The 13,536-nt window shown below is 46.2% G+C and overlaps 1 protein-coding gene across 7 annotated transcripts in view; it reads right to left on the reverse strand.

The window, feature by feature from the left end:
• The window catches only part of LOC121885423 (multidrug resistance-associated protein 1-like), a 43,327-nt gene that overhangs the window by 12,957 nt on the left and 16,834 nt on the right, over nucleotides 1-13,536 (reverse strand). For all 7 annotated transcript variants that reach the window (XM_042394862.1, XM_042394864.1, XM_042394863.1 and 4 more), the window contains 8 exons: nucleotides 13,293-13,454; nucleotides 13,069-13,161; nucleotides 9,466-9,669; nucleotides 8,360-8,506; nucleotides 6,662-6,749; nucleotides 6,090-6,286; nucleotides 5,620-5,796; nucleotides 1,129-1,296 (listed from right to left, as the gene is read on the reverse strand). In XM_042394862.1, coding sequence (XP_042250796.1) covers nucleotides 1,129-1,296; nucleotides 5,620-5,796; nucleotides 6,090-6,286; nucleotides 6,662-6,749; nucleotides 8,360-8,506; nucleotides 9,466-9,669; nucleotides 13,069-13,161; nucleotides 13,293-13,454 — 1,236 coding nt within the window. The remainder of the gene's footprint in view (nucleotides 1-1,128; nucleotides 1,297-5,619; nucleotides 5,797-6,089; nucleotides 6,287-6,661; nucleotides 6,750-8,359; nucleotides 8,507-9,465; nucleotides 9,670-13,068; nucleotides 13,162-13,292; nucleotides 13,455-13,536) is intronic.

Genomic DNA, 13,536 nt, shown 5'->3' on the forward strand with positions numbered 1-13,536 from the left:
ATGGTGGTGAGAACAAAATTGGCCCAATGCACATATCATGAATCTGATGGTAGTTTTGTGCAAAGTAAGAACATTTCTACGCACATATTAGTGAATGAGGCCCAATGACTGTAGTTATGTGGGTAAAACAAAGGAAATACTTCCACAAGCAGTTCAAAACCAGTTTGTCTCATCTGATCCATGACCATGGCGATTGTGGAGCGCCAGTACAGACAAAGCACAACTCTTTGCAGCAAACATGTCCACTCAAATCTGAACTGAAGTCACAGAAAATAAATGATCTAAGAGCCTGATATAATCGATCCACTTTATTTTAGAATGCATATTTTATTTTTAAATGCAGCCCTTATTTTACTATTAGAGAACTTACTATTTATAACATCTGTGTATAGTAGAATGTTAGTTTCTTTCATGTTGTTGTTTATACTCATTCACACCTCACATCACCTGGATTTCTTTATGCATGCAGTATCACAGAAATGATGTGAAGAGGGGAGTCACATAAATACTGATTAATACTTAAAACCTCGATATGTTTGTCTTAAATATAAAAATACATAATGTGAAAGAATCAGACTGGAGGTCTTGCAGCTGGTAGCCAGTAAATGTCCCTCCTGGGCTACTGTAGCGCTAGACAGGCTTTAGCACTGCTTATTTCATTGTTGTCAATTTGTTTGGTCTACTTTATAAGCCATACTGAGAAGTCCCGCTATGCTGCTGTTCTCCTCTGGTCCCTGGTGTGACAGGTTGTGGCTGTTACGCAATAATAACAGTGTGTAACGCCCACACACACACACAATTTATTGCTTATTGCAAAATATTTTGTATTTTTGCACTGTTTTAAAGTAGATAGTATTAATAGATTTTCTGTGTTTAATTTCTTGTGAAATTATTACTGGTCTTATTGTATTAATACATTTTGTAATCTTTTGTAATTTTTGTAAACTCCTTGTCTCAGTCCATCATTCACTGTATCATTATAAAGGATCTGTGGCCTTTTTGCTGGTGTGAGTTGAGTATCAAAGGGTCAGTGCAACCTAAAATTCCAAAAAAACAAATCTGGGCCTTGCTTGTCTTTGCCCAGCCAGAAGATGATCACTGTCAGCTGGATGTCCTGCAGGGTCACACCTTGTCTTTCAGGAGACCTTTGGGTCCAATGACTCGATCAAAAATGTGTTGTCCCACGTGAGCATCAACAGCCGACAGCGGGTCATCCAGCAGGTAAACATCTGACTTCCTGTAGACGGCCCTAGCCAGACTCACCCTCTGCTTCTGTCCTCCGGAGAGGTTCAGGCCCTGCAGCCAGTAAACACATCATCAGTGAACACATCGTCTGTAAACACATCATCGTAAACACATCGTCAGTACACATCTCGTCAGTACACATCTCGTCACTAAACACATTGTCTGTAAACACATCAGTAAACACGTCAATAAACACATCAGTAAACACGTCAGTAAACACATCATCAGTAAACACATCGTCTGTAAACACATCGTCAGTAAACACATCGTCAGTAAACACATCGGTAAACACATCAGTAAACACATCGTCAGTACACATCTTGTCAGTAAAAACATCAATAAACATGTCAGTAAACACATCGTCAGTAAACACATCATCAGTACACATCTTGTCAGTAAACACATCATTAGTAAACACATCGTCAGTAAACACATCAATAAACATGTCAGTAAACACATCGTCAGTAAACACACCGTCTGTAAACACATCGTCAGCATACACATCATCAGTACACATCTCGTCAGTAAACAAATCAGTAAACACATTGTCAGTAAACACGTCAATAAACACATCAGAAAACACATCATCAGTGAACACATTGTCAGTAAACACATCAGTAAACACGTCAGTAAACACACCATCAGTAAACACATCGTCTGTAAACACATCGTCTGTAAACACATCGTCAGCATACACATCATCAGTACACATCTCGTCAGTAAACAAATCAGTAAACACATTGTCAGTAAACACGTCAGTAAACACATCGGTAAACACTTCAGTAAACACATCGTCAGTACACATCTTGTCAGTAAACACATCAATAAACATGTCAGTAAACACATCATCAGTAAACACATCATCAGTACACATCTTGTCAGTAAACACATCATTAGTAAACACATCGTCAGTAAACACATCGTCAGTACACATCTTGTCAGTAAACACATCAATAAACATGTCAGTAAACACATCATCAGTACACATCTTGTCAGTAAACACATCATTAGTAAACACATCATTAGTAAACACATCGTCAGTAAACACATCAATAAACATGTCAGTAAACACATCGTCAGTAAACACATCATCAGTAAACACATCGTCAGTAAACACATCAGTAAACACGTCAGTAAACACACCATCAGTAAACACATCGTCTGTAAACACATCGTCTGTAAACACATCGTCAGCATACACATCATCAGTACACATCTCGTCAGTAAACAAATCAGTAAACACATTGTCAGTAAACACGTCAGTTAACACATCGTCAGGAAACACATCGTCAGTAAACACATCATCGTAAACATCTCGTCAGTAAACACATCGTCTGTAAACACATCGTCAGTAAACACATCAGTAAACACATCGTCAGTAAACACATCAGTAAACACATCGTCAGTAAACACGTCTGTAAACACATCATCAGTAAACACATCATCAGTAAACACATCGTCTGTAAACACATCGTCTGTAAACACATCGTCAGTAAACACGTCAGTAAACACATCGTCAGTAAACACGTCAGTAAACACATCATCAGTAAACACGTCAGTAAACACATCGTCAGTAAACACGTCAGTAAACACGTCAGTAAACACATCATCAGTAAACACGTCAGTAAACACATCATCAGTAAACAAATCGTCAGTAAACACATCATCAGTAAACACGTCAGTAAACACATCGTCAGTAAACACGTCAGTAAACACGTCAGTAAACACATCATCAGTAAACAAATCGTCAGTAAACACATCATCAGTAAACACGTCAGTAAACACATCATCAGTAAACACGTCAGTAAACACATCGTCAGTAAACACATCATCAGTAAACACGTCAGTAAACACATCATCAGTAAACAAATCGTCAGTAAACACATCGTCAGTAAACACATCGTCAGTAAACACGTCTGTAAACACATCGTCAGTAAACACATCATCAGTAAACACGTCAGTAAACACATCGTCAGTAAACACGTCAGTAAACACGTCAGTAAACACATCATCAGTAAACACATCATCAGTAAACACGTCAGTAAACACATCATCAGTAAACAAATCGTCAGTAAACACATCGTCAGTAAACACATCGTCAGTAAACACGTCTGTAAACACATCGTCAGTAAACACATCGTCAGTAAACACGTCAGTAAACACATCATCAGTAAACACGTCAGTAAACACATCATCAGTAAACACATCATCAGTAAACACATCGTCAGTAAACACGTCTGTAAACACATCGTCAGTAAACACATCGTCAGTAAACACGTCAGTAAACACATCGTCAGTAAACACGTCAGTAAACACATCATCAGTAAACACGTCAGTAAACACATCATAAGTAAACACATCGTCAGTAAACACATCGTCAGTAAACACGTCAGTAAACACATCGTCAGTAAACACGTCAGTAAACACATCATCAGTAAACACGTCAGTAAACACATCATCAGTAAACACATCATCAGTAAACACATCATCAGTAAACACGTCAGTAAACACATCATCAGTAAACACGTCAGTAAACACATCATCAGTAAACACATCATCAGTAAACACATCATCAGTAAACACGTCAGTAAACACATCATCAGTAAACACATCATCAGTAAACACGTCAGTAAACACATCATTAGTAATCACATCATCAGTAAACACATCAGTAAACAAACCATAAAGATATTTGAGTGCACAAATTCCTACACTATAACACATAGAACTGGCTGTAAAGTTTTCCAGGTTGGCTGAGAGACTAAGAACAAGACTTTCTAATGAGTTATAATGAAGTTCAGGTCTAGAGTTGATAATGAGGCTGCGACTCCTCCTCCTCGGCCAGTGTCTGGAGGAATGTGAGTATTAATATGACTGGGAGGACTGGATTCATTTAGACTGACATGTTCTTCATGACACAGCCAGGTTTCAGTAAGACAATCAATCAATATGATGATCTGAGATTAAATCGTTTACTAATACGGCTTCAGATGACAGAGATCTAATGTTCAAGAGTCCACATTTAATTCTCTTATTTTATTGTACTGTTGCAGGAGTGGTGTTGATTTTTATGAGATTTTTATGAATGAATCCTCTTCTGTTTATTTTAGATTCAATTGATTTAAGTTGTCGGGGGACAGACACAGTCTCTATGTGGTTTTGGGGGACAGACACGGTCTCTATGTGGTTTGGGGGACAGACACGGTCTCTATGTGGTTTTGGGGACAGACACGGTCTCTATGTGGTTTTGGGGACAGACACAGTCTCTATGTGGTTTTGGGGGACAGACACAGTCTCTATGTGGTTTTGGGGACAGACACAGTCTCTATGTGGTTTTGGGGACAGACGTGGTCTCTATGTGGTTTTGGGGACAGACATGGTCTCTATGTGGTTTTGGGGACAGACATGGTCTCTATGTGGTTTTGGGTGGGTAACTGCTCTAATGGAAGCGCAGAGAAGCGTGTAGGACTGCAGCTCTGCTTCCTGGTCTCAGCTCTGGGTTGTCATGGTTTTGGTCTACTAATAAACTGGGCCATATTTCTAGATATGAGAGCAGCTCCATCCAGAGTGGGATGTATGCCGTCTCTCCTAATCAGACCAGGTCTTCCCCAGAAAGTCTGCCAGTTATCTATGAAGCCCACATCGTTTGCTGGACGCCACCTCGACAGCAACTGTAGGCTTAGCGAAAAAGTCACTAAAAGATGGAGAGTGCTAAGAGTGCTTGAGTAGAACTAGCGTAAGTTTAAATATACAGCAGGTATTTATCCACAGTAATGAGGAATATAGCAAGTGGAGAGCAGCAAAAATGCTCTCAGTAATACAGATGGCGACTGGAAATGAGACAATATGCTTACCGCAGCACATCAGCAGCATGCAGCGCGTCAACAGCATGTAAACATGTGAATAAGTTCTTAAATTATAAATGCTAAGCTCTTAAATAAAATGATCAATTCCAAAACAAGTGACCATGAATAAAATCGGGATTAACTGAAAGAGATATTTTTGTAAAGGTCCCTCACAGTTTTCTATTTTATGTTTCCGAACACAGACATGACAAAAGTGATGCAAACTCAAAAGGACACTTCACGGAAAAAAACATCTAACATTCTTTAACACACTGCTAAATTAAGCTTGACAGTTATTCTGCTACGGAGCAGACTAGTTCTGCTGTATAAGTTACCATGGTTACTGAGCAGCGAATCATATAAGTCATATAAGTATTAGTTATAGATTGGAACTCTCACAAAAATTAGCAAGACTTATCAAATTAAGCCAGGCTTTTCCTTTATCCGCCTTGATGGAATACCCCTCAGTAAACACATGAGCAGATCTAATGTCTGTGTGGACAGCTCCAGCAGGGGGCAGTGTTGGTACCTTCTCCCCAATCTCAGTGGCGTCTCCGGCAGGCAGGATGTCCAGGTCGGGCAGCAGAGCGCAGGCCTCCACCACGCGGTGATACCAGCTCTCCTTTCTCTCCTGGCCAAACAGGATGTTGTTCTTCAGAGTGGCGTTCTGGATCCAGGCCTGCTGGGGGACATAGGCCACCGAACCCTGAAGTCAGATATAAACACTGATCAGTCTGATGAAGCACCGACAAGCTCTGTTCACATGGAAATCACGCCAGCTTGTGACCAGAGGGTTGCTCGTTTGAACCCCAGACTGGCAGATACCACTGCTGAGGTGCCATTGAGCAAGGCAGCAGCTGCAGGCCTCCACCTCCTCAGCAACACGACTACCTGCTGAAATCATACCAAATATTCTTATTGATTGTAACCAGAGGTTACCAGGTAACCAGCGGTAACCAGGACTGAGCTCTAATGATTGGTTTTCTGCACTGATCTCACCTTGACGGAGATGCTGCCGCTCCTTCTCTCCATCTCTCCCAACATGGCGGAAAGCAGTGAGGACTTTCCTGAGCCAACATGGCCGACTACAGCCACCAGGGCGCCAGTCTTCACCACCATGTTGATCCTCTGCAGACATGGCGGCCCGTCAGCTGACCAGGCGAAGGATCCACCCTCAATGGTCACGGCATCCCTGTCTGAGGAGACATCATGCTTCCTGCTCACAATATACTGTCGTCACATGATGAATCAATACTTTTCTTCATTAGTGTGTATCACCAACTGATCAACTGATCATTTAAACACTTAGTGAAACATTAATGAAGACCTGGTGTGAGCCGGTGTGATCCGGTGTGACTGACATGAGTTATTTATTAACTGGAACAGAAACAGTTCATGCTGCAGCTTCTGTAAAGTCCTGAAGTCTTTGTGGACTTTGACGTCTCTCCTCAACTGCAGGACCAACCGCTAACCAGCTAACAACATGTGAAAAGCTAGGCTACAGCTAGCTCTGAAAGTGATATTCATCTATGTGTTGGACAGGCGTGTAGGTCAAGTGTGTGATGTCATACCTGTGTTATGAGGCAGTCTCTCCACATTGTCGAGCTTCAGCTCGTCCTGCAGCAGGAAGTTTCCCAGACGTCTGAGCGAGACCAAAGCCTGAAAGCAAACACATACTACAGTCAGACTGACTGTAACTCTGAACCTGCTGTCGTTTCAGTGTCTCTGCTATCGTCTCTCAGTGTCTCTGTATCTCTGCTGTTGTCATAGTGTCTCTGCTGTCCTCATAGTGTCTCTTTTGTCCTCTCTTAGTGTCTCTGCTGTCCTCATAGTGTCTCTGCTGTCCTCATAGTGTCTCTGTTGTCCTCTCTTAGTGTCTCTGCTGTCCTCATAATGTCTCTGTTGTTCTCTCTTAGTGTCTCTGTGTCTTTGCTGTCCTCATAGTGTCTCTGTTGTTGTCTCTCAGTGTCTCTGCTGTCCTCATAGTGTCTCTCAGTGTCTCTGCTGTCCTCTCAGTGTCTCTCAATGTCTCTCTGTGTCTCTGCTGTCCTCTCTCAGTGTCTCTGCTGTCCTCCCTGTGTCTCTCAATGTCTCTCTGTGTCTCTGCTGTCCTCTCAGTGTCTCTCAGTGTGTCACTGCTGTCCTCTCTGTGTCTCTGCTGTCCTCTCTGTGTCTCTCAATGTCTCTCTGTGTCTCTGCTGTCCTCTCTCAGTGTCTCTGCTGTCCTCTCTGTGTCTCTCAATGTCTCTCTGTGTCTCTGCTGTCCTCTCTGTGTCTCTCAATGTCTCTCTGTGTCTCTGCTGTCCTCTAACCCTAACCCTGTGTCTCTCAATGTCTCTCTGTGTCTCTGCTGTCCTCTCAGTGTCTCTCAGTGTGTCACTGCTGTCCTCTCTGTGTCTCTGCTGTCCTCTCAATGTCTCTCTGTGTCACTGCTGTCCTCTCTGTGTCTCTGCTGTCCTCTCAATGTCTCTCTGTGTCTCTGCTGTCCTCTCTCAGTGTCTCTGCTGTCCTCTCAATGTCTCTCAGTGTCTCTACTGTCCTCTCAGTGTCTCTGCAGTCCTCTCAATGTCTCTCAGTGTCTCTGCTGTCCTCTCAGTGTCTCTACTGTCCTCTCAGTGTCTCTACTGTCCTCTCAGTGTCTCTCAGTGTCTCTACTGTCCTCTCAGTGTCTCTGCTGTCCTCTCAGTGTCTCTACTGTCCTCTCAGTGTCTCTCAGTGTCTCTACTGTCCTCTCAGTGTCTCTGCTGTCCTCTCAGTGTCTCTCAGTGTCTCTACTGTCCTCTCAGTGTCTCTGCTGTCCTCTCAGTGTCTCTACTGTCCTCTCAGTGTCTCTACTGTCCTCTCAGTGTCTCTCAGTGTCTCTACTGTCCTCTCAGTGTCTCTGCTGTCCTCTCAGTGTCTCTACTGTCCTCTCAGTGTCTCTCAGTGTCTCTGCTGTCCTCTCAGTGTCTCTACTGTCCTCTCAGTGTCTCTACTGTCCTCTCAGTGTCTCTCAGTGTCTCTACTGTCCTCTCAGTGTCTCTACTGTCCTCTCAGTGTCTCTGCTGTCCTCTCAGTGTCTCTACTGTCCTCTCAGTGTCTCTGCTGTCCTCTCAGTGTCTTTGCTGTCCTCTCAGTGTCTCTCAGTGTCTCTGCTGTCCTCTCAGTGTCTCTACTGTCCTCTCAGTGTCTCTACTGTGCAGCTGAACACCAGCCCAGGTCAGAAAATATCGGAAAGTTGGTGCTGCTGATTATTTGACATCGCAGGTTTCTGATTGGCTGAGACTTGCCTGCATGGTGGTGCTCATGGCGAAAGGAAGCTGACTTAGAGGAGTCTTCAGGATGTTGATGAGAGCGACAGAAACAAAGATTTTCTGAGCATCCAGAACATTTCGCTCATCGATCAGAACGTAGACTCCAAAGACTGCAAACAAGATCTGAGACCACAGAAAAGAATGATCTGCTTGTTAAAAAATAATAAACGTCATCTGGAACGTTTCTGTAAGTTGATCAGAGGAAAAGAAGAAGAACCAGTGCAGAACACAAACATGTTTAACAAGAGCAGTTTGGATTCATGTCTTCACATGGTGAAAAAAAGGTTCATTTAGGAAAATTATCAAAATGGTGACAAAAGTTCTGTCATTTCTGATTGGCTGACAGATGTCCATTCAAATCAAATAACAGAAAAGGTACATTGAACTGTGGGTAACCATAGCATAACAACCAACTGAGGCTTTGTACATCAAGACACATTTTGTATGAAATAAGTCACTCTCATGTACACATGTGTAGATTGATGGAGAAATGAGATGATATATGAAAGCATGTGTACAGGATGAGGATGTAAGAACACTGAAGCACATCAACACAAACGCCACATTTACGGGTCCTGGCGGGTTACCATAATAACAGAATGTGCATTTAAATTTAAGTTTATATATATGAGGTGTGAGTATAAAGTGAGTCCATGCTGCTTTAAAAGCAAAGTTAAGATTTTAAGTCCTGTCATCACAGAGACTATTAAGAGTGTTTTTCTAACGCAGGACGACATTCAGACAACAGTTCAAATCAACATGAAACAATAAATATGTCATACAGATACACGACTGTGTTTTACAGATGGTATTCAGATTGGTAACAGAATGTAACAAACTAAACAACACTCACTGCAAGGGTAAATATAAAAATATAGATATCTACTGAATAACATCAAAACATATAAATGTATCAAATCTATCTGACAGTAATTACCTATTAAAGCTAATTACTGATGACACAGCATGATGTTTTACTGTTATCATGATTCACAAGTGAATGACTGAAGGAGCAGCAAGTTCACTGAACGACAGGATTAAATCAGGTAGCAGACAGGTGAGGACAGACAGGTGTATCTCACCAGGAAGGAGGAAGAGTTAAAGGAGGCCAGAGAGATTGAGTAGAGGATCTGAGACTTCTTCAGGGCGTCCAGTTCTCCGTCCCGAAGCTCGCCGACACGCCGCAGGAAAGCAGCCTCCCAGGCATAGAACTTCAGGATCTTCACACCGTTCAGGATCTCATTCATCAGTTTGATCCGATTGTCCATGAACTTCATCTGGACCTCCTGAGAAAGAGTCACAGTGAACATGTTGCTGTGATCAGATCACACCTGCTGACTCACAGCTGCTCACTCACACCTGCTGACTCACACCTGCTCACTCACACCTGCTGACTCACACCTGCTGACTCACACCTGCTGTCTCACACCTGCTGTCTCACACCTGCCGTCTCACACCTGCTGACTCACACCTGCTGACTCACACCTGCTGACTCACACCTGCTGTCTCACACCTGCTCACTTACACCTGCTGACTCACACCTGCTGTCTCACACCTGCCGTCTCACACCTGCTGACTCACACCTGCTGACTCACACCTGCTGTCTCACACCTGCTGTCTCACACCTGCCGTCTCACACCTGCTGTCTCACACCTGCTGACTCACACCTGCTGACTCACACCTGCTGTCTCACACCTGCTGACTCACACCTGCTCACTTACACCTGCTGTTTCACACCTGCTGACTCACACCTGCTGACTCACACCCTCTGACTCACACCTGCTCACTCACACCTGCTCACTCACACCTGCTGTCTCACACCTGCTGTCTCACACCTGCTGACTCACACCTGCTCACTCACACCTGCTGTTTCACACCCGCTGACTCACACCCGCTGACTCACACCCTCTGACTCACACCTGCTGTCTCACACCTGCTGTCTCACACCTGCCGTCTCACACCTGCTGTCTCACACCTGCTGACTCACACCTGCTGACTCACACCTGCTGTCTCACACCTGCTGACTCACACCTGCTCACTTACACCTGCTGTTTCACACCTGCTGACTCACACCTGCTGACTCACACCCTCTGACTCACACCTGCTCACTCACACCTGCTCACTCACACCTGCTGTCTCACACCTGCTGTCTCACACCTGCTGACTCACACCTGCTCACTCACACCTGCTGTTTCACACCCGCTGACTCACACCCGCTGACTCACACCCTCTGACTCACACCTGCTCACTCACACCTGCTCACTCACACCTGCTGACTCACACCTGCTGTCTCACACCTGCTGACTCACACCTGCTCACTCACACCTGCTGTTTCACACCTGCTGACTCACACCCGCTGACTCACACCCTCTGACTCACACCTGCTGACTCACACCCGCTGACTCACACCTGCTCACTCACACCTGCTGACTCACACCTGCTCACTCACACCTGCTCACTCACACCTGTTGTCTCACACCTGCTGACTCACACCTGCTCACTCACACCTGCTGACTCACACCTGCTGACTCACACCCGCTGACTCACACCCGCTGACTCACACCTGCTCACTCACACCTGCTGACTCACACCCTCTGTCTCACACCCGCTGACTCACACCTGCTCACTCACACCTGCTGTCTCACACCTGCTGACTCACACCTGCTGACTCACACCCGCTGACTTACACCCGCTGACTCACACCCTCTGTCTCACACCCGCTGACTCACACCTGCTCACTCACACCTGCTGTCTCACACCTGCTGACTCACACCTGCTGTCTCACACCTGCTGACTCACACCTGCTGTCTCACACCCTCTGACTCACACCTGCTGACTCACACCTGCTGTCTCACACCCTCTGACTCACACCTGCTCACTCACACCTGCTCACTCACACCCGCTGACTCACACCCGCTGACTCACACCTGCTGACTCACACCTGCTGTCTCACACCTGCTGACTCACACCTGCTGACTCACACCTGCTGACTCACACCTGCTCACTCACACCTGCTGTCTCACACCTGCTGACTCACACCCACTGACTCACACCCGCTCACTCACACCTGCTGTCTCACACCTGCTGACTCACACCCGCTGACTCACACCTTCTGTCTCACACCTTCTGACTCACACCTGCTCACTCACACCTGCTGTCTCACACCTGCTGACTCACACCTGCTGACTCACACCCGCTGACTCACACCCTCTGTCTCACACCTGCTCACTCACACCTGCTCACTCACACCTGCTGTCTCACACCTGCTGACTCACACCTGCTCACTCACACCTGCTGACTCACACCTGCTGTCTCACACCCTCTGACTCACACCTGCTGACTCACACCTGCTGTCTCACACCCTCTGACTCACACCTGCTCACTCACACCTGCTCACTCACACCTGCTCACTCACACCTGCTGTCTCACACCCTCTGACTCACACCCTCTGACTCACACCTGCTCACTCACACCTGCTGTCTCACAACCTCTGACTCACACCCTCTGACTCACACCTGCTCACTCACACCCTCTGACTCACACCTGCTGACTCACACCTGCTGACTCACACCTGCTCACTCACACCCGCTGACTCACACCCGCTGACTCACACCTGCTCACTCACACCTGCTCACTCACACCTGCTGTCTCACACCTGCTGTCTCACACCTGCTGACTCACACCTGCTCACTCACACCTGCTGTCTCACACCTGCTGTCTCACACCTGCTCACTCACACCTGCTGTCTCACACCTGCTGTCTCACACCTGCTGACTCACACCTGCTCACTCACACCTGCTGACTCACACCTGCTGACTCACACCTGCTGTCTCACACCTGCTGACTCACACCTGCTCACTCACACCTGCTGTTTCACACCTGCTGACTCACACCCGCTGACTCACACCCTCTGACTCACACCTGCTCACTCACACCTGCTCACTCACACCTGCTGTTTCACACCTGCTGACTCACACCCGCTGACTCACACCCTCTGACTCACACCCGCTGACTCACACCCGCTGACTCACACCTGCTGTCTCACACCTGCTGACTCACACCTGCTCACTCACACCTGCTGACTCACACCTGTTGTCTCACACCTGCTGACTCACACCTGCTCACTCACACCTGCTGACTCACACCTGCTGACTCACACCTGCTCACTCACACCTGCTGACTCACACCTGCTGACTCACACCTGCTGACTCACACCCGCTGACTTACACCCGCTGACTCACACCCTCTGTCTCACACCCGCTGACTCACACCTGCTCACTCACACCTGCTGTCTCACACCTGCTGACTCACACCTGCTCACTCACACCTGCTGTCTCACACCTGCTGACTCACACCTGCTGTCTCACACCCTCTGACTCACACCTGCTGACTCACACCTGCTGTCTCACACCCTCTGACTCACACCTGCTCACTCACACCTGCTCACTCACACCCTCTGACTCACACCCGCTGTCTCACACCTGCTGACTCACACCTGCTGTCTCACACCTGCTGACTCACACCCGCTGACTCACACCTGCTGACTCACACCTGCTGACTCACACCTGCTGTCTCACACCTGCTGACTCACAGCTGTATCTACTGTTGTGACCAATAAAGGTTGAAACTGCCCAAAAAATAAAACAACCCAACACAGTGAACTGGATGAATCTGAATTTCCTCACCTGCAGTTTGCTCCTCATCTTAGCGATGAATCCATTCAGAGGGAAGAGCAGGATGACGACAGCGATACCAGCCAAAGCAGACGGACCGAGCAGCTGTCAACCAATCACAGAGAGGCTGATGTCATAGCCGGTTATTGATATCCATCTATCAGTTCAGTTCTCTCACCTGATTATGAACTGAATCTCAGAGCTCAGTCTGAGTGTTTAATGTGTTTTGTTTCTACCTTCCACAGGAAGAAGAAGCAGAGTGCGATCTCGCCGGGCGCCACCCACACACTGTTGAAGTAAACCACAAAGTCCATCAGCTTCTGGGTGTCGGCTGAAACCAGGTTGATGATTTCTCCCACCGTGCACTGCCGCCGAGCTGCACTGCTCATCACCAGACACTGCTCAAACAATAAAACGTTATTCACAGTTATTCACATTCACAGTGATGGATTCAGTGTGTCAGAGCTCATCAGAGAACAC

The sequence above is a fragment of the Thunnus maccoyii genome, chromosome 19 (assembly GCF_910596095.1).
Source record: "Thunnus maccoyii chromosome 19, fThuMac1.1, whole genome shotgun sequence".
NCBI lineage: Eukaryota > Metazoa > Chordata > Actinopteri > Scombriformes > Scombridae > Thunnus > Thunnus maccoyii.